At 41.3% G+C, this 27,765-nt stretch overlaps 1 protein-coding gene across 1 annotated transcript; it reads right to left on the reverse strand.

The window, feature by feature from the left end:
* Positions 1-326: 326 nt before the first annotated feature.
* Positions 327-27,000, reverse strand: LOC104910827 (serine/threonine-protein phosphatase 2A 55 kDa regulatory subunit B gamma isoform-like; the record flags this gene model as incomplete). The annotated part of the gene is given in 4 exon segments (XM_010710398.3): positions 327-2,354; positions 9,735-9,826; positions 13,730-13,899; positions 26,829-27,000. Coding segments are annotated over 4 exon segments (726 nt in total), but the record flags the coding sequence as incomplete, so codon positions are not given.
* Positions 27,001-27,765: the final 765 nt, after the last annotated feature.

Here is a 27,765-nt window from a genome sequence, read left to right on the forward strand (position 1 = left end):
ATAGTAAGTTATCTATAGTCTCTTACTTGAGCATGGTGAAGCTAAATATATGTTTTACAGAACTTCTACCTGTAAATGCCAATATGAGCTCAGAGCAATTTTTTTTGAGCTGCAAAGGTTAATGAGGAGGCCAGAAGTCAAAGAAATTGAATGACGCCCTTGAAGCAGCAGTTTGGCATTAGCAACTTTTCTATACAACTTACCACATCCTTAAACCTCTTTACAAGGAAAAAAAGCGGTTTTGTTAAATCTCGTTAGAATAAATATGTACACATACTGTCCATGCCTGCTAGAGCATACAGTATTTTATAAACAGACATTTCTCATTCCCTTTAAATTAACCTACGCGTTTCATACCGGGTGTGTTCAGTACGGCTGGAAACGGATGCGCGTGCGTTTGTGCTTCTACACACAAAATATACAGCACTGATGTAGAAAACTTCAGACAGGTTTGGCGTGTTGTGTTAAGACGTCTTATAAAAGAGCCACAGACTTGGCTTTTTCAGGTGTTTAAAGCAGCTTTTCACCCATCTTTTCCTCCAAAACAAAATAGGAAAGCATGCAGGTCCCTTTATCAGTCTGTTCTCCACTTACCAAAGACATCAGTGCATAATGGCTTAAAGAAGTGGGTTTTTGTTTGTTTGTTTTTCTGAGGAGTTTTAATATGGGCACATTAATGCCATCGTCTCAGTTGTGCTCTCCTGTTTGTGATTCGCGAAGAAATCCTTTGGGATATCAGTTTTTCTTCCAGAGCTGTTAGGGAGGCAGACAGAACTTTCTTGTGCATGAAGAGGACTTCCTAGCACTACACTGTTCCCACAGACTTCCAAAATGGAGCACGTAATTCCACGTACTTTCACTTGCCACTTACATCCTATTCGTTTGAAAGCAAAGACAGATCTGTAAGAGCTATGGATCTCACAGTGATGTGTTTATGTGGAAGAAGGTTTGGTTTGGACTTTGTGTTTTCCTCTTTCTCCAGGAATACCCACATCACCCAGCAGTGGGCTCACTGTCACCTCACAGTTCACTGAGCAAAGCCACCTCTCACAGTACTATTCTTCTTATAGCTACAGCTATCATGGCATTGTCTGTATTCCCCATATGCCAGGACAAGAATAACCATTCTGCACTGAGCAACAGTGGGATTTCCTGGGGTGTCCAGCAGAGCTGTGACTTTGCTTCCACTGAAGTCAGGATTTGCCTCCAAGGACAGCACTGTTAGCCAAGGCTTCCAGAACTCCCCACCCCCAGGCGACAGTGTAGGCTTATGGATTAACTCTGCTAGGCTGTGTTTGAGCAGCCAGTCCCCGTGCAGTGGTAATGCCAAGTTAGGGGGAAAGCTGCTAAATATTAAACAGAGCAAAGAGATTGAGGGAGAATTAACTTCCTAAAACAAGTTGGCTGAGTAACTCCAGCAGCCTGCTGCTTATTCACTCAGGAAGTCAAAGCACAATGTTAGTAACATGAATAAATAATGCAAGAGTGTAAAGAAGGGAATGGGACGGGTGACACAGGGCAGCTTCTCACCAGTAGGGATTTGGGAGGCCCTTCCAATGTGCCACGTGGTCCAAAGGGATGCGGCTACTCATTCGTTCGCGCACAAACAGGCTCAGCTTAGTTGAAAGACAGAAAAATGTTACTGAAAAAAAAATAATAATCAAAAGATTAAAGCAGAAGCTCTAACAGTGTGGTAACTGTGGGCCGCAGAAGCAGGCAGTGCACCAGAACGACGCGGTCCTGTGAACCACTGAGACCCTCAAAGCACTGACAGGAGCTGAGGAGGTCCCAGACCTCCTCAGAACACTGCCCAGCTGTGTAAGTGCCCCTGTTGGATTAAAGGAACCGACACAGACCACGGGGCTGGATTTGCAGTCGTGCCTTTTACTCGTACAGTTGCAGTGATGAGAATAGTTGGTTTGCCACCAGTAATGATACAGGCTGAGGGATGAAAGGATGCAACCTACAAATCCCACCACAGAAGCCCTAATTTTTGTGAAGATCACATCCTTTTACAACTCTCAACAGGCTGGTTTGTAGATACAGAGGGATATTGATAAACCTAGTGCATTTCTGAGTTCACTTTATCCTGAAATATGTAGAGATTGTTTGTCGCTGCTATAGCAATGATGTTCTCGGTCGGGTGCCACGCTGTGTGCAAGATCTTCTTAGTAAAGTCCAAACTGTCGACACTGATGTCATCTTTCCTCCGTTTGCCACCAACGCAGACTCTCCGGGGCTTGAGAATAGCGCGGGGTTTGCTGCTCTCCCGGGATGCCTCCAAGGTAACATCCCGCTTGGTGTTACGGTCAAACATTCGAAAGAAGTTGTTATATGCACCTGTCATGATGACACTGGGGGAGAAAGAGAGGGTGGAGGGGAAAAAACAAAGATATAATTACAGAGCAGCTTGTGGGAGGTCTGCTAACACGAATTCCTCAGGACAGCTAAGCAGTGGCGTTTGGATGTCTTCTGGTTTTAGCAGGGAAAGAATAGAATCATGGATTTTTCCCCCCAAAGTGAAGTTTTCTCCCTACCGACGTCTCCTCCTTCCCTCTGAAAGTATTCAGTGAAATGTACGGTTTCCCCAGCAGTGGCACCCTGGCCATTCACACAAACTGTCACAAGTCAGGACCCCAACACCATAAGAGTGACTTCACAAGACAACGATGTGACGTGTCAGTGTGCTCTGTGCCACAGCCAGACCTTTTCTGACAGCTGAGATTACCATGGATCCAGAGACAATCTTCTAAAAAGAAACAGAGTTTACAAAGTACATTTCTTTTCAAAACAAAACCTTTTTCTTTCTAAAGCTATAGGCCTGTTGGCAAGTCTAGATGCTTCTAAAATTAATATATATATAATACTTCTTCAAACTGAAGATATAGATAGAGTTCCTTTGTCTCTTGTATAGAAAGTTTGAAGGAAAATTCAAGCCAGGATGTATCTCTGCATCTTGGAGAAAGAGACAAGAACCTTACTTCACTCCGCATAAATTCCCCATTAATCAGCCTGAAATAATGGTTTCTTCGTCCCCCACTCCCCAAGGGGAGGTATTTTGTCAGCAGCTTTAAGGAATTCAGGATTTCATCCTTGGCCCTCAGGTTACTGGATTCTTACACTCACAGACTTTAAAACCTTGCTTGAGAGCTCGTCTCCTGCAAAGCTTTTCACTATTCACATCTGGGGCCACACTCTGCTCACCTTTTCTGTCTCAGCCCCAAACACAGTGACTTTCAGCACTTCCATTCCAGAAGGGGAACCCGCCCCAAACCACCAGGTAGGTCTCCATGGGAGGAGCTGCACACTGAGTTCGAAGACAGATGTGGGCAGTCAGTCGATATCTGCCTGTTCAGTACAGCCAATCCAAGCATATTTCACGCACTCTGCATTTAACAAACTAATCTCCACCACGGGTGACAGCCGCATTGCTTTCACATTTTGCTATCTCCTGCCTGGGGGGATCTGCTCAGCCAGCCAGGAGAGCTGCACACCCAGCGGTGGCACAATGCAAAGTGTGAGCTGTGCTCTCTGCCCTGCACACCGGCTCATCAGATTTGGTGCCCCTGCATTCAGGAGCTGGCTGTCCTACACTGCACGCACAGCCCGCAGCCAGCATCACCTTCATCTCATCTGGAGCCTTTAGGAGCTACTGCAATACAAATGAGTCATGCAGCTCCATCCTGCTCCGCTGTCTGCTGATGGCATGCAGCCTGCATCCTGCTGACAGGCTGCTTCTGCCCTGTGCCGGACACCAGAGGCATTTGTCCATGGGCAGCAGCAGCTGCAGCAGGGCTGTCTGCAGACACACCCCATACCTGCCCCACCTGGCACTGTGCTGCTTATTGAGCTGCACCTGAGCAACCTCACGGGCTAAACAAACAAACAAAAAAAAACAGGCAGCCTGACAGCTTGATAAAACGTATCCCAGAAGCTGCAGAAAGCCCATTGATCAAGATTAGTGCCCACTTCAGAAACTGAATAAACAGCAGTAAATCTAATGTTTCACTCCTTCCAAATCACCGCACCTCGTCACTGGGGCTCCTGCTACAATGGTTATTCACAACATCAAAAAGCGGAGGTGATTTCCTATCCCAGCACTACCGTGCACTGTGATGCTGACAGCCCAGCCCAGCACCGGGGGGGTCTGAGTTGGGGCTGCAGGGCCCTAAGTGCCTGCAGAGATGCGCTGGGGGATTGGTGCTCCTGGGCATGCAGCCCCTGCACCAGATGCAGCCGGAACCCATCAGGGGAGCGGTGCTCACGCAGGCAATGGACCAATGCACCAACAGCACAGACAAGTGCTTGTCAAAAATCTTTTTTTAGGTTTGCTTGCAGTATAGCTGCTTTTACAGTCCATTTGCGTTTTAATTTCTTCAGCTCATATATTTTTTAAAGTCTGTTTCCTCTGGTTGGATTCATCACAGGGATTTTTTTTAACATATGTAGATGACTGCTTTTCATTCTGGCCCTGTTTTTCTGTATTTTAATGGCTCAGTAAAAAATAGCATTATGGAAATGAGAAAGTGTCCATTCTTGTTCAAGGTCACAAACCCAGATGGATTATAACCTTACCTGCTGCTTAAAATAACAATAAAAGAGAGTAAGAACTCAATGCAACCCTGCAATTTGTTCTTGTTCAGGAAAATGTAATGTACAATGACGGAACGTATGCCATAAGGAGATTTATATATGTATATCTGTATATATGGAAATAGCAGCTGAATATAGGTAGTGCCTGCCCTGAATCTCTCACTGCTTGCTTTGCTTAGCAGTGTTACCACGAGCACCTTTCCCACTGAGGCTGGTCCAAGAAACAACAGCTCCCCACCCAGAAGTTCCCCACCCCAACCCACAGAAGCCTGAGGCAGCACCCAAATGAGCTCTGGCTGAGAACCTCTGAACCTCTGATCTCACTCAGAAGTACAGTCAGAGGGACCACCTCAGCTGTGCAGAGACATTTAGGCCTCACAACACAGCAGTGGATCCTAAGGAGCATGCAGGAGCAAAGCTGCTTTTAAAAAAAGCATGAATTAGTAAGTAAATATATATGTATATGTGTTCTTTTTAAAAGGCTCTAACCCCATGGGGACTGAGCCTTCCTCTCTGCCCACTACTCCAAGTAGGCTCCAAGAATCACAGAATCATTAAAGTTAGAAAAGACCACTGAGATCATCCATTCCAACCATCAACCCATCACCCCATGCCTGCTAACCATGTCCCTCAGTGCCACATCTCCACGGTTCTTGAACACCTCCAGGCATGGTGACCCCATCTCCCTGGGCAGCTGTGCCAGTGCCTCACCACTCTTCCTGAGAAGAAATGTTTCCTAATATCCAACCTGAACCTCCCCTGGTGCAACCTGATGCCATTCCCTCTCACCTTGGTAGAAGAGTTTCTCACAACTCTTCAAGTGCTTTACGCAGCAACACAAGACTTCAGTAATTCCCCCAGCCCACACTGACACTGCAGCACTTTTCCTCATTAATGATACAATCAGAGGTGCCTCACTGCTAAATTTACATCTCTGAGTGCAAAGTGTTTAACCATTATTTACATTTACAAGCAGAACAAATGTATTCTTATAGGGGGAAGGAAAAATCCATTGCAGACCAACATCATCAACATATTCCCTGTTCCGCCAACCCAGGTGTGTCCAACTGGCCCTCAGCATTTATACTGAACTGCAGTGAGGTTTTTTTCCACACTGTTATTCAGGCATTGAGCTTTCCTCAGTCAGTCAGAACTGGCGTACTTTTGTCTTTCTCAAATCTCTGTTACTCCCCTACTTTAATCAGATTTCTTTACTGCAAGCCAAGCCCTTTACTGTCATCCATATAGCAGCCCTTCCCAGCACACAGAGTTTTAATCACAACAACTTGATTCAGCTGCCTTGACCCTGAAGCTCTGGGATTATCAGCTAGAATTAGGGCTTGCTTAAAAACCCAATCATACGCTGTTCTGTTTAGGTTTTAAAACCTGCTTTGGGCCAATTCTGGCTCAGATCATTCTTCAATTTTTTCTTCACGTATAGATCTCGATTGTCCAGAGAAGTCCAGCTCATGTCAGAGCATCCCCCCTTCACTGCCAGTCAAGAGCTCACAGGATGAGGAAAGGCAAGGTCTGGACAGGCTTCAATGGCCAGCACATGGCAGGCTGAGATGTTGGAAAAATGAAACCAACCCTGCCTGCCTGCCCCTTAAGGCTCTGAGGGGGGGACTTACCATTGGACCAGAGCAGCACCCACCACAGCTGCCTCCACATGCTGTCCTGAGTCTCTGCAGAGCTGCCCCTCCAGGCACCCAACATGGAAGGGCCCATTTCCTTCACCTGAAACCATCTCCCCATTTATGCTGAGCCCTCACACCTGCAAGATACCATCTAATCTACCCTGCTATCTTCTGGGACTAACACGCAAGGCCCTACATCTTCTTGTGACAATCCTGGGAATCGCGGAACAGCTTAGGTTGGAAGGGACCTTAAAGACCAGCTGTTCAAACCCTGCTTGCGGGGTTAAGACTGGAAATAAGAAGAGGAACTCCCAGCCCTCCCAAGCTCACACGAGTCATGCTGAGCCCCGATGTCCCCCAGCACTCTGGAACAGAGCGCAGTGCCAATAGGAACAGGCGGTGAGCGGCCCGTGCCCCAGGACCTGCCAATTCCACCTGACAGAGCGAAGGCTGATGGCTGTACCTCAGGATGACTGACACTTCAGTAGGGAGGGGCTGACTGCACAGCTGTGTGTGGCTTCATTCATCTGCTTACAGCACAGCACTAACGGTGATGGCATTCAGAAGCCTCCCTGGAAGGGTTCCCATATGCCGTTCATTGCAGTCTTAAAAACAGAACAGTGACTCAGGTGTTCATTTGCTACCATGTTGAATACACTAAATTATTTTTTCTTTTACTTACTTCTTCAGTGTATCACAAACAAACAAGAAAAGATCTATAAGTACTAATTTTTGAGGTATAACTGAACAAAAGAATGGGTAAGTAGCAAGGTCCTGGGGGTTGTTACTGAAAGCCTTGACTTTGGAGTTGAATGGAAGAATCGAATGCAAGTGGCATACAAAGCAGAGCTCACATAGTCCCCATAGTCACGTAATGATGTATATACAATAAAGATGGCATGATTTTAGTGTAATATACTCAACCACAGATAATATGTGCTCATCTGGCTGAATTACCGTAAGACCTCTGCCTGACTCTCTCCCTGACCACTGTTTCTGCCCAAGTGCCTGCTGATTAATGTGCCCTTCAGCAAATGAGATAGGCTCTGTCTGATCAGATTAGTTCCTGTTCATTGGAGAAACTGAGCATCAATCACGTTCTAATCAGAGCTCGCGAACATTGATTTTTTTTGTAAGCAGCTTCACCATCAGGTTCTATCACTGCCTACGCTAACTCCTTAATAATGACAAAATTAATAAAAAGTATTTTATCCCAAGTAACAAGCATGCTTTCGTTTTTAAATGAACAAGCTTTTCACTTTAACTTGTCACTGTAAACTCTGCAAAGGATAGAAGTAACATGTTTAGAACTGCAATTATTACTGCTATGAATATGATTTAATGCCATAAACATTATATTACAGCATCTCTTAGGAATACCACTGTTAGTATGCATTGCTTACCTTTAGCAGAAGGGCTTTGTTGAAAAACATACACCAAAAGGATCAAAGTAAGTGACTTAACTATTCAAATGAACTGCTCTCTAATAGCTGCTGGTACTCAAATATAATGTAAATTATGATCCACCAAAGCCAAAATAATCTTGTAGTGTGTACCAAAATGATAAAATGTTGTGCACAGAAGCAAGAAGCTCAGAAGATTGAATTCATCTTTTGAGGTGAATTTCATCACCTCAAAAGATGAACATCAGCACTGGTATATTTGACTCTTAAAAAGAAACAACTAAACTAGAGCGGACCCTTATCTTTTGTCAAACGTTGCCAGCGACTCTACAGAATGCTTCCTTACACTCGAGAGCAGCATATTGTGCTTAGTGACAGATCTGGTAATTGTGCAAGGCTAACAACCCCCTGATGTTTGGGCAGTACAACAAATTAAGCCCTCACAGTGCAAGGCTCCCACTTAATAATTACTTACTGCGCTGATCTTTCTGATCTGTCAGGTAGGAGCTAAAATATTACACTCATTTTACATCCTGCTATTAAATAAAACTTGTGTTATTAGCAGGCAGCCATTCAGATAGTGGTCTCGCTTCATCAGCGTGGATGGCAGCACTTCATGTGATGAAGGGAGAAGGACTCTGGGCCATGTGGCTGCCCATCCTGCACAACATACTGGGAGCTCCCACTGAGGATAGGCAAAATGGTCTGAAAGGACCTGAAATGGCCTGAATGTTTGTTCAGGTTTCAGAATATCTGAATTATTTGATTTGTCCCTGTTCATTGCAGGGCAGCTGGACTAGATGACATTTAAAGGTCCCTTCTAACTCAACTGATTCTGTGTTTCTATTCTATGATTCTGTGGTTCTTCAGTATCAGATTTAGACAGCAATCGGCACCACTGAAAGGCTTTTACTTTGGTATTCCCAGTAGAACCAAACTACAAAGCAGGACCAAGCAGTACTCAGAATCTCTGGAGTCAACCCATCCACTCATGCATGATGTTGGGAGGTCAGAGAGAAGCTCCAAAACCTGGCTCCTCCCCTCATATATTTGTGGGTTGTTCCCACTTTCTGACCACACTGAAAACAATTGCTGGTATCCAAGGTGCAATGATAATCTAGGAAGCATGTTGCCCAGGGTGGTCCATCTACATCTTTTTAAATGGTCTGCAGTTTGTATCACGGTGTATACTCAACACTGAGTAAATCCTTGTGAGCAAATACTACTGAGGCATGCATTCTTGCTCCCTGTGACATGAGATGGACTGCTTTCCCCAGAGGTGAGGCTAAGTGAGTTGAAGGCAAGCTCCAAGCTCTCTGAGCATGCTAAACTGACCAGCAGCACTTACTTTTTGGCTCCCAGCTGTGCTGAGCCAAGGAGTCACTGTGTGCCATGTAAACCTGGCTCATGCCCAGTCTCTCATGCATTCTACAATCTGCTAATCCCTTCCATGGTGTATGAATGTCCCCATGAGTTGTTTCCAATTGATAAAATGGAATTTCGTGCTTTCCTTCAGCTAAAATCCTCACCTTACTTTATACTCCTGGATTCACTCATTTTTATCATCCCAGTCCTCTAGGCTGCTTAGTTCTTATAATGCAATATCCCCACTGCCCAAAGTACCACCACTATCTGCAAGCAATTGGGTACTGCTGAATTTCACCCTCCCTCTCTTTCCTTCTCATTTGTGTCAGTATCTCTTGTGAAAAGATTTAACCAGATGCTGTGATCAAGATGCAAACAGCAAACAGGAACCACTCCTTGCATTCATAAAACCAGGGAGCACATAAGGTGTAGGTTGCAGAAGAATCAGTGTGAAGGTGGCAGCAGTTCGCAGAGAATCAGTGCGTCTGTCTCTGCTTTTTCTCTCTTCCCATCTCCAATAAATGAACTAGATTTTGGAAAGAGCTCATGTAAATGCAGGATCACACATAGCTACACCAATAACCATGTACCTTTTATCAGCCTGAGAGCAAGCATGCAGAGATAGAAATTTATATGGAAAATAACCATACATAATACCTTACTTTTTGAGTGGTCCATCTTATGGAGTGTGCTCTTTTTCTAAATCAAGACAATGGTGGACATAAGGATGGATTACCTGTCTGATCCATTCCATGCACATTCAAACTTGTCAAAGATGCAGTCATTTTCATAGAGGGAACACAACTTGCTCCTAAGGTAATCGTGAACCTGTTTTGTAGAAAACAGCAGCTGTTATGCATGAAACAACACAGCCAACTCCAAAGCCAGTCCCCCACTCCCTGCTTTATCTCCCAAGTCACTTGCAAATTATGCTTCGCAGATTGGTAACTCTGCAGAAGATACTGTGTTTAAAGAAGCTATCCATGCCTTCCCACAACCCAATTAACCAGGTGCTGCAGAATTATTGCTGCAGGAAGGCACGAAGCATACCTTCCTCAGCAGGCTGCAAACCACCCCTCCACAACGCACTTGTTTCTTGCTTGGATGATTTTCTCAATGCCAGCCTAATTCCCAAAGATGTTTCACCACCTGATGCCCTAGATGTGCTAATTAACGTGCACAAAATCTAATTTAAATTGTAACAAATATGTCACATTCCAAGATAAGTGGATTATCGCTTCTTGTGGTAGAAAGAACCTGGCTCCATTAAAAGAACCTGTCGCGTGTGGTAATACATATATTTGGGTAAGGTGTTTCAGAAGCAAAATACAGCACAAGGCTGCAGTTCCACAGACTGCAAATTAGAACACTAATTTAGCCCAAGGACATTTACTATTTGGCTGAGACTTAAAAACAACACTGTACATTCTCACATAAATACTTGAAAAGTGGGATTAACCAGGAGAAGACCTCTCCTCTGGGTTGAATAAGAATTCTCATAAAGAGACAGACCTCATGCAAACTGTTTCAGCCCTTTGCTGAATGTGATTAGTTTTCCTTCTGGATGATTGGTTTCCTTTTGCATGGAAATAATGAGCTAGAGAACCCCTGCCTAGGTAAATTTATGGATGCGCTCTCATTCCTGGTGTTTTCTTCTAGCAGTTGCAGAAGAACAGTAAAACAAAGCTGTGTGGAGGGCCTCTAGGGACACACAGCAACCCAACAGCACTGCTGAGCTCTGGCACAGGGGCACTGGCTTCGTGGGTCCATACAAAATGCTCTGTTCATGGCCATCTGAATAAGGCGCTGCTGACTGTGATTCTTCCTGCACACCCCCAGCACCCTCCTCTGCCCTGAAGAGCATTTACCTCATAGGTCAGAATATTTGGAACTGATACAGCTTATTGCACCCTTTGTAATTAAATCGTTTCATTTTCTCTTTACTTAGAGCCTTTTTGTGCTACCACTATCATTTAAAGAACTGGAGTTCTTTCCATTATCACATTTGTGAGCTCCCAGTATGTGGAAGAAACACAAAGGTTAGGGCAGGTAAAGAAAGCAGATCATATTTGCCTGCTGACTGCCATTTCTAGGCCTCCCTAGTTCCCACTTCCAGCAGCCATCTGTCATGACCACTGTAATGCACACACCCTTTGCAATGCGTGTCCGACTCCGCAGCTCAGAGCTGTGCCTTTCATCAGCTCTGCCAAGAAGCATTTTGCATATTCTCCCTCGGTTATCTTGCTGATTTCCTCAAGGTCTCAGCCCCTTTTTCTTGGCTGACTCCCAGCTGGCCTGGGACAGCAGCTTGCTCTTCCTGCTGGCCCTTTGGTCACCACATTTGACCACATTCAGACCCTCAGAGACTAGGAAAATATAACAGAAAACATTTAACTTTCACCTTGCTTTCATGCTCATCTGCCACAACAGACTGGGGGTAAAATCAGATTTGCTTCGTCTGTACAAATTGTTCTTACCACATCCCAATCCCGATCAAATTCATTACTAACCCCAGGCATTCTCCCCTCCTTCACTGTGCTGTTTTAGGTCAGACCTTCATGGAATTATCAAGTCATTTTCTGCTACGGAATTACACAGCGATACGACTACGTGGGGAGCTATTTCACTGGGACCGACTATTCACAATCAAGAATTGTGCTTAAGTGACACATTAGTCCAAATCCCTATACAATAAACCCTGCCAAAAGCGGATCAAGCTATTATCAGCTCCAAACATATTCACCTGCTGGTATGGTTCTGCTGGAATCATTCACCTGGGCAGCAGGGAAAGAGCGGCCTTTCAGGCAGGGATGCCTTGCAATGTTCAAGCACTGGCAACTCTATTGTATTGCTCTCTGTGCTGTCCAGGGCACCATACTCTGCCAATTATTTTTTTCCTTCTACGTGAAGCATAAACAGAAGAAAATCATGTTTGAATCACTGTCAGCAGATAAAGTGTTTCTGCAACAGCTGCTTGATGCAATAGCAGTTTTTTGGCCACAGCACTGAGAACAACTGCAGCTGAAAAAAGATCAGAGGTTGCTGAGAGCGGTTGGACTGTGTGAATCCTACACAGCCCTGTGCTATGGGTTTCCTAAGGCCTCTGAGCTGTGGATTCTCCTCATTTGGTTACAGCACTTGACAATGCATCTGCATGCTCCTTACAAAGCACTGAAAAAGAAAGGCAATCTCTGGATTAAAGTAATGCAGCCAGAACACAGTTCTGTTTTCAGATGTTTGTTGTTCTCTGTTCTAATTGCAATACCTAGTGCTGAGAAATTTACATTATACCCTATTTCCACATCTCAGCATGGAGAAATGTAACTTTTTAATTGGCCCCACTGTTGGGTGTCAGACTGATTTAAAGGTGGCCAGCTTGCTTCATAACTAGCAACAGCAGGAAATAAAAGCAGATGTCAAAGCAGATGAACAGGTTGGCTTGACCAGCTATTCCTCTCCGGGGAGAAGGTTGCCTACTCCATTAGCATGAATATAAAATAATATATTATCGAAGTTCCTAAAATCTGAGATACAATTCTTTTCTATAAAACAATGTCTCACTCTTACCCTCCCCACTCGATTTTTACAGCATATCAACTTTTCAAACACATTTAGCATTGCAAATACTGCCATTTTCAGAGCAAAACCAATTCTGTCATTTTAAAGATACACAGGCTCAGAATTCCTAATGCTAACAGGAGATACAGCACAGGGTATCCTCTGAAATGCAATGGGTGTACTGGAGAACATTGCCCACTTTGTCTACTGAACACTTTCTAATAAACACCTCCAATGTTACTGATGGTTGTTTTGACAAGACTCACCACCAAATTCTCCTTATATATTATTTTAAATATAATCTTCATAGTGGTTACTGTGAACTGCTGTGCCCCACTTGCCACTGGACATGAAGTTCCACAGTACTGCAGGGCCATCTCTATGCATAAACCAGATGAACGACATTTTCCTTTCTTTTCACACTCTTCTGTAGGTAGCTTAACAGCTTTTTCTCACCGCATGTTTGTTACAGGCATTTTCTGTGCCCCAGACACATTTTCCCTTTTGAAGGCAGAGTCACGAGCTCAGACCTCCACTGCCAACTAGAACAGATGTCAGAGCACAAACGCAGCACTGGCTGCAGCCACTGGCATTTTGTCTGGATAATATCACAACGAATTCAGGCAACCAGATGTGTCTGTCTGGCATTCACAAAGTGCTGTGTCAGTGGTAATGTTAGGATTTAACAACAATCTCTTTTAGAACTAGGCACAAGGGAGAAATGTATAGTGAAGTTTTGAAAAAAAAGTTCTGAAATGATAAAGGTGTAAACTCTCAGCAGTCCCAGAGGGAGCAGAACGCTAATCAATTCACAACATCCTTTCCTCACTTTCTTTCAAATGTTAATAGTAGAATACATCAATTGAAAATGGATGCCAAAGTGAAGAGATGATTTCCCTTGTTGGAAGCATTGTTTCTCTTTCAAGAGCCCATTCCACACTGTTATCCTGATTCCCTAGGAGTTGCACATCTTTCTTTACTACTGCTGAAATTGTCCTTTTGCAACTGCAAGGATTCCAGTATCAGGACTCTGATCACACTGGTTAACAACTCTTAACTTGCAGCTCCTCAAACCAAGCAGGAAAAGCTTAAGAAAACTCCAGTTTTTTTAATAGAGAGATGTTTTTCTATCATTGCATTTCAGTGAGAAGGAGGTCAGTAGGAGACACCTACCTGGTACGTTTCTACAGGCTTTGTTTACATGTTCAGATCCCAAACCTTGACAGTGAGGTAATCTCTTGTTAGCATGTATCTACCGCTGTGACTGAATTTGACATCTGACACTGAAGAGATAATTTCTGAAAAAAATGATCTATTACTGGGGTCTTCTGGTTCTTCATAAACTGTTTAAAGAAAAGAAGCAAGGGAGAGATCAGAATTCTATAGAAGAAACACTCTGTTACACAATCTGTGCTGTGTATTTCTTGCGAAACAAGGTAATCCAATACACAGATGTACACAAATTAGAATTAATTCTATGCCCGGCACCTTTATCCTTTCTCTTTCATCTTTCTATGAAGATTATCTTATCTTCACATAAAAATACAAACAGTAAGCTTCAAATTTACAGTAATTAACCTTATCACTATGGTCCCAAAGCATCTCTTTGAAAAACTACATAAAATACAGCGTGTAGTTGACTACAGCTACAGAACAGCAAGGCTGTTCACCCACGAGCATCCATCCTGGGGTTCCCACATCCTGTTTTCTTAAACATAACAAAAATGCAGTTGTTCCTGTCGCACAGGAGGTGTACACGGGCCTTGGCACCCCTGTCTGGTTGTCTACAATAATGATATTGATGACTCATGTTGAATTGCCGTAATTGAAACAACTTTTTTCTGTGAACCTCACCTCATTTGTTACAAGCCCATTATACTAACCAAGATCTCTTCATCCTTCTTCAAAAATTCCTGACTAATTCTAGCCCTGCCAGAGCTCGGAACTGAGGAGACCAGGTGTCAGGTCCTATAGCTGGACACAGACGGTTGCAGAGAGCATAAAGGCATAACTGAACTCCTACAGGAGCCCTGAACCATTCTGTGGCTTTTCTACAGAACTCTGTAGTCCTGTGATTCCAATGACCTCACGTGGTGAAGTTCAGTAGGAAGTCAGAATTTCAGTCTTTCAGTTATCAGTAAAATCCTAGAATTACGAAGGTTGGAAAAGATCTCTAAGATCATCCAACCCTCCAACCGTTCATCTATCACCAATATTTCTTGCTAACCATGAAACCATGTCCTTCACTACAACATCTACACGTGTCTTTAACACGTCCAGAGCCAGAAACATACTGTGAATCAGTATGGTTTTGGCACCTATGTCTAGAATATTCTTTGAAAACTGTCTATTTGGTGAGCCTGACTTCCAAGTTACAAAAGCAGGTGAAGAAAAGCCATTTCATAGAATCATAGCATCCTTAAGATTGGAAAAGATCTCCAAGTTCATCAAATCCAACCATCAACCCAGCACCACCATGCCCTCTCTAAGATGAGATGTGCCGAAAGTAGAACAGCTTTCAGCTGTCAGTCAAGACAGACTTTTTTGTGCAGTCCACTGGAACGTTTTTTTTCTCAGTTCATTTATCTATGGCTATGATTCAGCCTGTTGAAAGCAACAGGGTTACACTTTCCATCAGGTGAAATAATCAGTGGAAAGCTAAGGGTGAGTGTGTGGGCGAAGGATGAGGGGGTAATGCAAAAAAATGATGGGCAATTTTCTTTGGGGGTGTGCAGCAGAATGCAGCCAGGCATGCACATGGGAATAAGGTCTATATTTGTACATGTACAACACTTTTAAATGGCTCTGAACTATTTCAAAAGAGAGGGAAAAACTTTTCAGACAGACTGTAAACGAGCAACTTTAAATAGCTCTTTAAAAATTTGCCTAGACATTCTGCAAAGTAGGTATTTTGTAATTATCCTGTCAGATTTTCAATAGAATTCTGACGAGCACAAAGCAATTATCATTTCTCTTACCTCTTGCCTTTAATCTGTCCAAACTATGTACTTGGCTGGCAAGAATTTCATCCTCCTAATTATGATGTGAAGTTGCTATTAAAACCAGAAAAGAAAAAGAAAACCTAACTGAACTACACCTTCATTTACAGCTTAGATGTGTTTTCTCAGTTCTATGTGTCTCATCCAACTGTCAGTGATTAGAAGAGAAGTAATATTTGTACCTGGATGCTCTGTGTTTTGTTAATTAATGAGATTAAGCCATTTCATCCCTTATCTGCACTGTTTATTGCTTTTCTAGCCTCACCACAGTAAGTATTAGAATGACTTAGATTAATTAAGCTGCACCAACTACTGCAGGCATGAAAGCCCAATACCACTGCAGAAAGAAAAGCAGCAATTCTATGAGCAGAATTGTTAAAGGAAATCAGGAGCAACTCTCAGAGTTACAGAGGAAGTGCAGCAACTATGGCATGCCTAACAACTGAACAGGGCACTGAGCGGCCTCGGGAAATAAAGGTGAGATAGAGCACCTATAGCTCAGCTATCTGTGGTTTAGCATCAATGCAAGGGAACATGCACACTGCAAAAAGGCACACTGTCAGTTCAGAATGGCTAATAAAGCCAGACAATTGGAGACAGAACAGCAGTGAAGGCCATGTACCTGGTACGTTAATTCAGGAAAGCAATACAGATCTTGTTGGACTAGAATTTGGAATCTGAACTTTACTGAGATTTGATTGCAAAGTCTACTACACTCCTCAATTGATTTCTTGATTAATTTCTAGGGCAGACACCATTCCTGCAATGTGCAGTCCCTTTCTGCCAGGCTTCCTGCTCCCAAGTTGAAAATCAGGGTAACTTTGCACAGAAGTAATTCCACACTTTGGGCAGAAGGATGGGCTGGGAGAGGAACACTTGCCAGAGTACTGTTTTCCTGAATCCCGAAGAAAGCCCGAGGCATAAAAATATGTTCTTTCTCAAAAGGAAATGCCATCTGCTGAAAAGCTCTCATCTCATTTAAAAAATGATGATTGTTAGTATGCCTTGGGTTTCTATGACCTAATGTAGACTACTGGTGGCTGTGAAAGGCACTGCCAAAGTGTGCACTAGCTGTGCAGAAATATATGCAGATATCTACAGTTTTATCACAGGAGAGTGATCAATCACACAGCATCACTGCACACATCACTGAAGAACAGCAAGTAGACTGTAACTAAGTGATATTTTAGGAGTCAATCAGCTATGAAACCCTAGCAATAGACAAAATATAACTTTAGCCTCAGAAATTATAAAACCTCGTGTGCTCAGAAAAGCTTTTTCTCTTTCTTTTGTTGGTCCCATTTCCAAAGGTTCACATTTTTGATGCAGTCACCAATAGCACTGAAATTATTGTTTTGTTTGCAGGCCTGAGCTTTAATCACCACAGGGTCTAAATTCTGGCACATGTTATATGGTAACTGTTGAGTCACAGCCTGAACCACTGATTGAGCACCTGGGGAAAGGACCTGGTCAGCCTTGGGAGAACAACTGAAGCTGTGTGACCAGAAGGGCTGCAGCCTGGCTGACCTCTCTTAGACCTCATTTAAGGGCTGACTGCCACTGGGGAAGGATCTCTGGTTGGAGATCCCTCCCTTGTGGGATCTTTCCTATGAGCCTAGATCTTCAGAGACAGGTAAGTACCTTTACATTTCCTTTGAAATACCATCCTATCCGGGCTAGTCCTTTGCTGTTATACTCCTGTATCACCTTTCCACTACATGATTGTAACATATGAATTTTAAAAAACAATAATGCTAAAGATGGCTTATATGGTAGGTGCAGCATCACAGTCCAAAATAGCACACACAATCCTGTATTCCTCCCCAGACCATCACAAGGAATACAGGTGATCCTTTATGTTATATTAATTATATGAAAGCCTAATGCCTCAGCAAAATTTTCAGAACTCCTCTCACATCCCTGTTCTTCTTGCCTTCACTACTACCCAGATGAAACAGAAACATGAGCTATTCACAGCACTGCTGCAAGAGAGATGGTTCCCAAATTCAAATGTAAATAATGTCTTTCAAAGCACAAAGAAGAAAAGATCAATTTAAAGGGAAAGCAATAACAGTATCTGAGATAATATGGGGCAAGGGATTAGAAGAGCTATCTATTTGATATAATGAAAGTTTATCTGGAGTACTTTTTATTTTCTATAGGAATTTATAAATGTATAAGGGGCTGATGGCATAAAAGAAAAGCCAACTATATTCAGTTAAGCAAACCTTTCATTGCTTTTGAAGGGGAGAAATGTTGAGTAAAAGCTTTGGCAAAATGTTGTTATCATGGCCTGAGCACTTGATGATAACTGCAGGAGTTTACTGTGAAGTATCAGTAAACAAAACAAAGAGAGAAAGAGAGCTGGTGAGGGGAAGACTCTGATAATACTGTGTACTCCTCGAGGCACGAAAACAGGAATCTTGAAGATGTCTGTTATTACCAAAAACCAAAAGCAGAACTGTAGATAAAAATGACTTTTTGCTATTACAGAGCCAGATTTAAAAAGAAAAAAAAACGAATCGTGTCTAAGTGTATTTCAGAACACATGATTAGCTGAAAAGAAAACAAAAACACCTAAAGATGGTGCCTTAGCAGCTTCACAGAGTTGGTAAGAAATTTCACAGGACAAAAATTATAACAGCCTTACAAAATAACTCTGTAACATAGAACAAAGGTTCTCCTGCAGCTATGTTCTATTCAAAGGCAAAAACATTTCAGAACTTCTACCTAGAGAATACTGTTAAAAGTTTGTATTCTGCCCTGAGAATATCTATTTGTACAAAAAAGGATGAAAAAGTGAAACTGGACCACTGACTACTCACTGCTTCTCCTGTTCAAAAAAAAAAAAGAAAAAAAAAAAACAACCTGCCATAGATACTGAAATAAGTGTCTGTATTTTTCACACGCACAGTCAATGCCAAATCCTTTGAGTGCCATTTCTTAGGCTGATGTACCTGGAAATCCTGCAACACAAGCTCCCAGCTCCCTGCCTTCTTTCAAAGACAGTTAACAGATGTACAACATTCTCCAGCTCCTGCTCAAGGGCCAGAGCTACAAACTGGTGAAGACAGTTTGGGACTCCAGAAAAAAAGGCAGGCAACTGATGAGGAGGGAGGGGATTGCAGAGACCAGAGCCGGGAAAGATGCTGGAATAACAAAGGGAATCATTTGCTTTGTCCTGCCATGAAAGCAGACTGCAGCTAGGCTGAATTAACTTGCAGACAACCCCCAGGTTACACACAAACACACACAATAGTTGTTTTTCAACTGGATGCACGTGTTCTGGCGGTGAGTCAGGTATTCTCTCAGTGGGCTTCAAGTCACACCAGCACAGAAAACAGATGCAGTCCCAGGCTGAACAATTTCTCATCTAAATTAAGTCTCTCTTTCAGTCAGATCCCAAATGGAAATGGCTGCAACATTTAATAGAAATGTGCTGAAAATGGTAATGAAAATGGAGAAATCTTGCCCTTCTGAACAGTGCGGCCATGGCAGCTTACCAGAGGGTCAAGAGCCAAGATGCTCTCTTGAGAGTTGATAAACAAAAACTTTAAACTTTTTTTTTTTTTCTGGACTGCATGGTTATATTAATGAGAACTTTCTTATAAAATATGATTCTAAGCTAAAATCTTACTAATGACTGACGCACACTAATAAATTTAGATGGCAAATTAGCACAGATTCCCAGGAAAGCTGTGATGCCCAAAAACTAAGCTAAAGATCAAAGTTACATAAAAATATGAACACTTTTGTAAACTATTTTCAACCACAGAAAACTTGAAACCATTATTATTTTTTTTGTGCGTGTGTGCCATTTAGATTCAGTTTGCTCACAGCTTGAGTTACACTTAGTTCTGGTCTTTTCTCTAAACTGGGAAAGGAGCAAAGACACAAAGACAGGCGACAGCAATCACCAAAAGCATCAAATGAGCACAGAACAGCTAAATAGAATGGGAATCCTCAGTCTAGACTGCTCTGAGAGGTCTGTAATTTTGAGTGGCACAGGATGGATGGATAGGGAAGGACAGGTACCCTTGTACATGTCTGTTCCAATCAACAAGCAGGGGTCAGCAAGGGGAACTAGGAAAGGGTAAGTACAGAACAGGTGGGAGCAGACAGTTCTCCACACTACGCCTCATTAAGTTCAGAAGATTTCTGACAGATATTGGGAATGGTAAAAAATCATACGCAGGTTCAAAAATAAATGCACAACTTCAAGGAAAAAAAAAAACGTATGAGCTCTGTGAAATGCTTGTAAATTCACTCTTGCTAGTGTCCCTGAACCTCAAGTTTTCAACAGGAAATTACAAAGGGTAAAAATTATATATTTGTTCAATTCTTACATTTTCTGTTATGTTTCAGAGCTGGCAAGACCTCTGGTTTACCCACACATAGTCATTAATATACAGTTTTAAATCCACTTTAGGATTTCATACTAAAATGTTTCTGAATTAATTACGAGCAAACTAAAATCAGCTGCAATGCTCCCTGCTTTCATGGTATCTTCATGCCTTTTTAGTTTCACTGCATATGATGATAGTTTGATTTACCATTATTATTTGTCTTTCACCACCTCTGAATGTCTTATTGTCTGCTGTTAAGACAACCCACCTGTAAATCCATCTCCTGCAGAAACTGTCTTTCAAGATCAGGGTATATTGCTAGCATGAAAACCCTGTCTTTGTGTTCCACAAGGATTAATACAGATGTGCATGTGTGGGAATTGTTTAGTCCAACTTCACATACAGGCTACTATACATTTATCAGGTAAGACATGACATATAAATAGCCAATCGTAAGTACTTGACATTTGATATTATTACAGGTTGGTGCCTTAGTTTCAGCTGGAATAAAATTGTTCTCTTCAGAGTGTTCGGTATGATGCTAAGTTTTGGTTCTAGGACAACCACAATGTTAATAACACACTGATTTTATAGTTGCTGCTAAGCAATATTGTACAGAGCCAAAGCCAGTTGCAGTAATGGACTGAAATTGCTGGGAGGGAATAGAATTAGGACAGCTGACTTAAACTAGCCAAAGGGATATTCCATACCATATGACACCAATGCAGAAGGAGTTTTGAAGGGGGTGGGAATTCAGCTCTTCCTCTTCCCCTGCTCTGGGGGCTAGCTGGGCATCTGGCATCTGTCAGGGTGGTGAGCGATTCCTTGTGTATTGTTATATACATATATATAACAAGAATATACATACAAAGAGAAGGATTATGACATACATGTCATAATTATTATCCTTTTCTTTTTCTCCATCTTAGTAAATAGTTTTATCTCAACCCACGCATTCCACTTTGTGGGTTCTTTTTTCCAGTTCTCTCCCCATTCCACTGGGAAGGGGGTACTTAGCAAACAACCATGTGGTGCAGAGCCACCTGCCAGGTTAATCCACAATAGTCAGTCGTTCTGTATTACTCATCCTCTTTCATTCTGGAGAAAGAAAAAAAAAAAAGAAAGAAAAAAAAAGACTTCTTTTTTAATTTGATTTTCTTTTTATAAAATTCAGAGGGCAGCTCTTCATGCCCTTTTCACTTACACATCATTTTCCTTCTCTGAGCAAGGGTAAGTTTCAGATGCCACCCCCACACCTCAAGACTGAAATTCCACCTACCGCAGAGCATTCCTTTATCCAGTGACCTGTTATTAAAACTGGGCTCCTCATCAATACCTCTAGAGAATCTGACTTTTAGAAGTGGAGCCTCAAATCAATATTTAAGAATCTGTTTTACCATCTGTGGCGAGTTGCTGCAGCTTGTCACAAACCACAAGGGATGGTGCATTAGTGCTGAAAGGCAAAGCCAGATCAATAGCTAAGGATCAGTGGGTGGGAGCTTCACTATGGAGCTGCTTACATTAATGTAACTTTGCCAGTGAGTTTGTTAATAAAGAGAAATGGTGCTAAAAGAGCAAGGAAGTGAAAAAAACACGAGGCTAATCTGGAGGAACAATCATCTTTAAAGCTCAGTCTCACAAAGACTTACTTGCTTTGTTTAATGCTGTGTGTTGTGAGCAATGCCGTGGAAGGTAATGGAACATGAAACTACTCCTGTACAGCCAAATTCCTGCATAAGTCTTTCCAATCTTGATATACAAGGTGAGCAGTAAGTGATTTTTTTCCCCAGTGAAACGGATCTTGAAAAAATAATGCTGATTTCAAGAGAGATTGAAAAGCAGTATTTGTTGCTATTAAAAAATTAAGCAAACAAGACAGGAATTTTAATAGCCTGAATAATTAAAAAAATCTTACAGCAATTATTTGCTTTATCTGTGTGTAGTTGGGGGAGAGGGGTTAATGAAACACCTCTTCAATCATAAATCATTCACCATTGCTTCAGGCTTTTCTTTCTTCCTACTGTTTGATAGCTAGAAGTACATAAATCAGTCTTTTTCTTACTCTGATTTAATTTTAACATATCTTGCATAACTGCAGGAAATACTATACAGACATAATTGTATTTTTGTAGAAGCATTTCCTCATCTTCAATGCCATATTTTGAATGTCTTTATTATACCTCCATACAAACTGAGCAGAATGGAAGCTCTGGAGCCCATGCTAAAGGAAATTTCTACCACATTTCAACGAGATTCCTGCACAAGGAAAGATCCAATCCAGCATGTATTTACTATGTGTAAAATTAGAATAACACATCCTCAGTAGCAGCCATAATTACAAAATTATCAAGACATAGGCACAGTTTTTCATTTGGTATATAAAAGTGGCAATGAATATGCCTTTGTAGTGTACACTTAAAAAATAAATCCAGAAGTAGGAGAATGGGAACAAACTTTTATTAAAGCGTGGGATTAAATCATTACGGAAGCTCAGATAAGTTCCCTTCCTGTCATTCAAAACCTTGCAGATTTTGCCCAAATGGACATTACTTTGACAGCGGCTTCTCAATGGACAAAGGGAGAATGCTGGCTGTCTCTCTCTCAGATGGTAATTTGACATGAAACCAGATGCAGAAATAAAAAGCGTATTTCCAATGTAAAGCTCACATAAAAGAAGAACAAGTTGTCTCTTTTCCAGTCATACAATAAGCATCATTCATTTGAAAAGGTCAATATTAATTAGCAAATCCAGCAGGGATACTCTGTCACAGGCTTTTTGTGCTTCTGGATGTTCTCTGTTGCAAATGAAAGATAATCCATATTCAGTTAGAAGTCTGAAAGCTGTCTTGTCTCTATAATTGCAATTCCCTAAAAGGTTAGTAAATATCACTCATTTAACTTTTTAAATTCAACACATTCAAATATATTCTTCCTGATTTTTGCTTTGGCTGCTTTCACGGTCCAGAATTCTGAAGTTTAAAATCAAGACAATCTCTAAAAAAAACATCAGATAACCAAACTCAGTTAACTGCCAGACTGATATCCTAGTGGAAGGGCTGCCACTTTCATGTCCAAATTTCAACTAAAAATGTGGTCGAGGGCTCTCATGGAAAGCAAAGGACACCATCACATATTCTGGTCCCAAACCAAACCTGGAGTTCACTGTGCATTGCTCTGAAGACCGCCTTATACCTTTAAGACATCAATTAACTATGTTATGGTTTTACAGCTGTAATGCTTTGCATTTTTCAGGAGGAGTCCAGAGAAGATGATTGCTAGGACTGCCTGTCATCTGTAAACGATCCTCTACTTCAAATAAGGGGGAGGATGATCCCAAAGTTTCTATTCTAAACACCACCATGGAAATAGAGGCAATAAGTCTGAAACTGAACCTCCTTTTTCTCTGAAATATTTTTTTTCTAAATTTTGCACGTGGGTAATGAATAATTGGAAACAATTTTTTAGTCTACAAAGACATTAAGAAATGAGCACTAAAAAAATGCTTAAAGCAACATATGACATTTAAGCAGATTACATCTTCTAAAGTATGCAATAACTCTAAGATATTAAGGCTATTACACTGAATATCAATAAGAGTTATACTCCAGTGACTTAAATTTCCATGCTGCATAAATATACAGTTTCCATTTTCCTCTTAATTCTGAGCTTAGTAATTTTGACAAACTGTTGAAAAAGCCCTTCATTTCTTTCCAGATTCACATGCTCAAGCTGTTTTTTCTCACTGTCTGCTTCACTGCATGATGTGCTGAAACAGCAATATGTACCTATCTAGCCTACAAGCTGTTTGGAAGAATGTATCTCCCAGCACATTTATAAGGAATTCTGAACACAGTGAGACAAAACAAATTAGCAACTATTCATTAATCAAACAGTTGTGCCTTAAATTGCTGCAAGAACTCTTCATTCAGGAGAATCATAATGCATCAGTAGCCTCTAACTTGTCTTCTTTGTTAACTGAATATTTTGTATGGCAATTTCTGGAATCAGGGACAAGTTCCTCTGTTCCTTGGATGCTTCTAGCTGGCTGCTCTAACAATGAGGTTATTTCAGCTCTTAGCTCCCCTAGTTTTCCAGCTCTCACAGATTCCCTGCATACTGCCTTTATACGCTGCACTGCCACACGTTGCCTGAATTACACCTAAAAAAACCACCATTATCCCATATTATTTAGATGAATATTTTAATATTGATATAATTATTAATCTTATTCCATAATGTTTAAATCAAATCCCCATTTCTTGCTGCTGGAGTCTGACTTTCATAATCATTCTAAATCTTTACCTTTAACCCCATAGATTGCAAAAAACATGTTTTTCCTCTGATGTTCTAAACAAGAAGGGTCATGAGTCTTTTTTTCTCCTCCTCTCCAGAAAATGTTGATGGAATTATCTCCATCAACTATCTGCCAAGGCTGACAATAAAATGAAGCAGTATTATGTATGTATCTCTCCTACAGTTGCAGATTGGGCTCTCCTGGATATCCATTTGTAATGGCCACATATGTTTTGCCTCTGATTGCTCACCCAGCATTGTATGATCTATTAAAGAGGTGTTATAAGAAGCAGTTTCAGGTAATCTATTAGAAAAACAACATATTTTATCATACCTTATCGGTATCTCAATGACCATTTAAAACTCAGCTACTGACCTGATATTCTTTCAATGCCTTATGGATGGATTTGGTAGTTTGAGACAGTTTTTTGTGGGACAGAGTCCCCAGTACTACTCATCATACAGATTGGCAGCTTGCTAATAAATCTCAGCCCAGGCACCAAAGATAAGCAGATACTGAAGTCTCTTCCATGTCAGAGCCATGAAAGATTAATATGGAAAACCATGTAGCTTTGCTGTCACTAATGCTGAATAGAGAGATTTCACCACTGAATTTAGCAAAACAGAAATCTTCAACAACAATATAATTTATTAACATCCTGTGCCAGGATATTAACTTTGACATTTATTTATACAGTATAACACAGTAATTACTCATAGCATGCTCTAGACTTGTGGAAATGGAGGAGCCCTTCCTCCAAAAGCTGCAAGAGACACTAGCCTAACCACAGAGATTTGTATAACAAAAGGTCTTGGAAAAGAATAAAACCAGAAGTTCACAACATATCCTCAGCATCCTGGTATTTTTTTTAAGTTTTATATTGGATCTTTTATCCCTAAAGATACATATGTTCACCACAATCTCGGAACAGCATCTGAAGTAGAGATTGTCATGAAATAAGACTGACTGAAGAAAGTAAGTTGCATGGGAGAACATGAGAGTTTACAGTAACTCTAGTCATAGCTATTTTGTTTGGAAAGTCATGCCAGTCATGAGTATGAAAGGCATGAAGACAAGTTGAGCTAGGAGAGTAAGATGTCAATCATGCACGTGTACCATGTACAAAACAACAGTAAAGAGGAATCAGATGCAACAAGAATGTACTAGAGAGGTGATCATGCAAGCATTTGATTTCCCACATTGTTTGATTCCAAAGATACGTCCTTTCCGGTTGCTACAGTCTTTATATCATCATTTTTGCATGCTTCTGAGATCTGTATTGAAATCACTCCCATCAATAGGTCTCCTCCTTTTAATGCTTTGAAAGTTCTACTATTACCTTCTCAATTTTGTACTGTACATCCTCTACACACTTGGCTTCTCAATGAGCTTGACTTCAGCTCAGTGCAGCAATGCTACATTAAATGGCTATTTTCTAACTCACAGATCTGGAAAATAGGGTTTAATCAATGACCATTAGACCTTGCACTCCCTTCTGGCATAAAATGCCTTCTTTCAATTGAGGGTTACTGTATTCTTGTTTTAATAAGTTATGATTGGCACATGGCACTGAATTACAGGGGCAAGAAGGACATATTAGTAGGGAGAAATGAAAGTATTATGGGACAGAATAACTCACAACAATGCAACAGGTCAGGCTGTGCTTGCATTTTACTTCATTGTAATGATTCCTCCTACGTCTACGAGGGCATAGAGCTAGCGAAAGTACTTAGGAACTTGTCCTGCAAGTTTCTTTTCTTCAGTTGGAAATCACAACCTAAGAGGTTCTGAGCACATGCAGTACCCCTTGCAACCAAAAGGTCTTCCCCTAGGCTCTTTACTATATTTATTTCAGTTAAAAAAAATAACTGTGCTAAGTCTATGCAGTGCTTAAGTCTCAATTAAATCTTCAAGTATTTTCTTTTCCCTGTCCTACTAATAAGGCCCATCTATCTCAAAAAAAAAAAAGTCAGTTCAGATACAAACTGACTGATACAAAACCACTTACATGACCCCTGCACTAAGAAAATTTCTCCCAGATTTCCTTCCCAATGGTTGAACATTGCCAAAGACAGTGAAGACCTGATTCTGTGAGATATAAGTGTTCTAGAAGTCCAGTCCTGAAGGTGCCTAATACAAAACCACCACAGCTCATTAGGTACTCAGCTCCTCATTGGAAACCACCGCATGACACAATGTCTGCTGTTTTTCAGTCTTAGAAGATAAGGAATAAAAAGATTGATTGCATAAGGAAAAGCACCTGGGCTTGCCAGGGTAGTGGGGGCATAGCCTATATTCTGTCTTACCAGCAAGACATTACAAGCACACATTTTCCTTCATCCCTTTGTTTGAGAACAGACAGCCTCACGCTCTACTTGTTCTTAGGTAGGCTTCAAACACAAATGGTCGTGAATTAGAGGCTCCATCTCAAAGTCTTACAGGCTATATAAAATCACATTAAGACATGACATCTTCTATGAGAACACAATATGGTGTTTTTGGTGGGTTTTGTTTCTAGGGGTTTTTATTTAACTTGCCTGATTTCTGAAGAAGCATCACAGAATCACAAACTTGTTGAGGATGGAAGGGATCGACACAAAGTACATCTGGAGTACACACAAGGAAGGACTTACGCTTGGAATGTTTGTCACAGAGGGCTGATGCTCGCATGTCACAGAGTCTCAGGGAGCCTTTGCTGCTGCTGTAGACAAAGAGATTGCAGTGATGGGGATGAAACTCAGAGGCTGTAATTACTTCCGTCAGGTCCTCCATATTGGCTGGCTTTATATCTACAATGTCTGAATGGAAGTTTCATTAAGGAAAATTGAGTTGTTTGCAGGTTGTCTATGACTCTTACAGCCTTCTTGAAGGAAGTATAGTGACCTAAACAGCATCCATAAATTTAATACTCTTAGATAAAGATGTTCTAGATGGGGCATGCATTTGTTTTCTCATCTAGACAGAACTCAAAAACCACTACTGGATAACAGTTTTACAGCAGATGTCATGAGTAATCAACATTTGCCCATGCTGTGCACATACAGAAATCAAAGAAATAGTATTTCAGATTTGGAATTCCCACCTTCATTAAACTAAGAGAGAGTAGGTAGCTGAATTTCCTTCATTTGACATTGACATACTGCTGTACCCCAGATAACACTAATGGATAGAGAACAATGTACAACTCAGATCTGCTCACTCCAGGAAAGGTTTGCTGGCTTTTATAAACATCATCTGAATCTAAACAGTATGTGTGCCTTAAGTTAAAAGCCTCAAACAACAAACACGTATTTTTGCAAAGGAAAATGTGTACAAAACCAGAACTTAACCAAATAATTTTGTGTACGTACCTAATATTATCACTTACTTTCTAAAAAAGAAAAAAGGTTTTGCAAAACAAAATTGAGCACAGTGTTGACTTGACTGCCCAGACTCTAATACTTGCAAAAGTATTAGAAATTTTATTCTTCTTTTCACGTAGAAGATGCTCACTACTGAAATCAATATTAATTTCTGTAATCAAGAACAATACGTCTGGATCATTTAAGTAGACATAATCTGGAACAAAAA

This window comes from Meleagris gallopavo, chromosome 4 (assembly GCF_000146605.3).
Source record: "Meleagris gallopavo isolate NT-WF06-2002-E0010 breed Aviagen turkey brand Nicholas breeding stock chromosome 4, Turkey_5.1, whole genome shotgun sequence".
Lineage (NCBI taxonomy): Eukaryota > Metazoa > Chordata > Aves > Galliformes > Phasianidae > Meleagris > Meleagris gallopavo.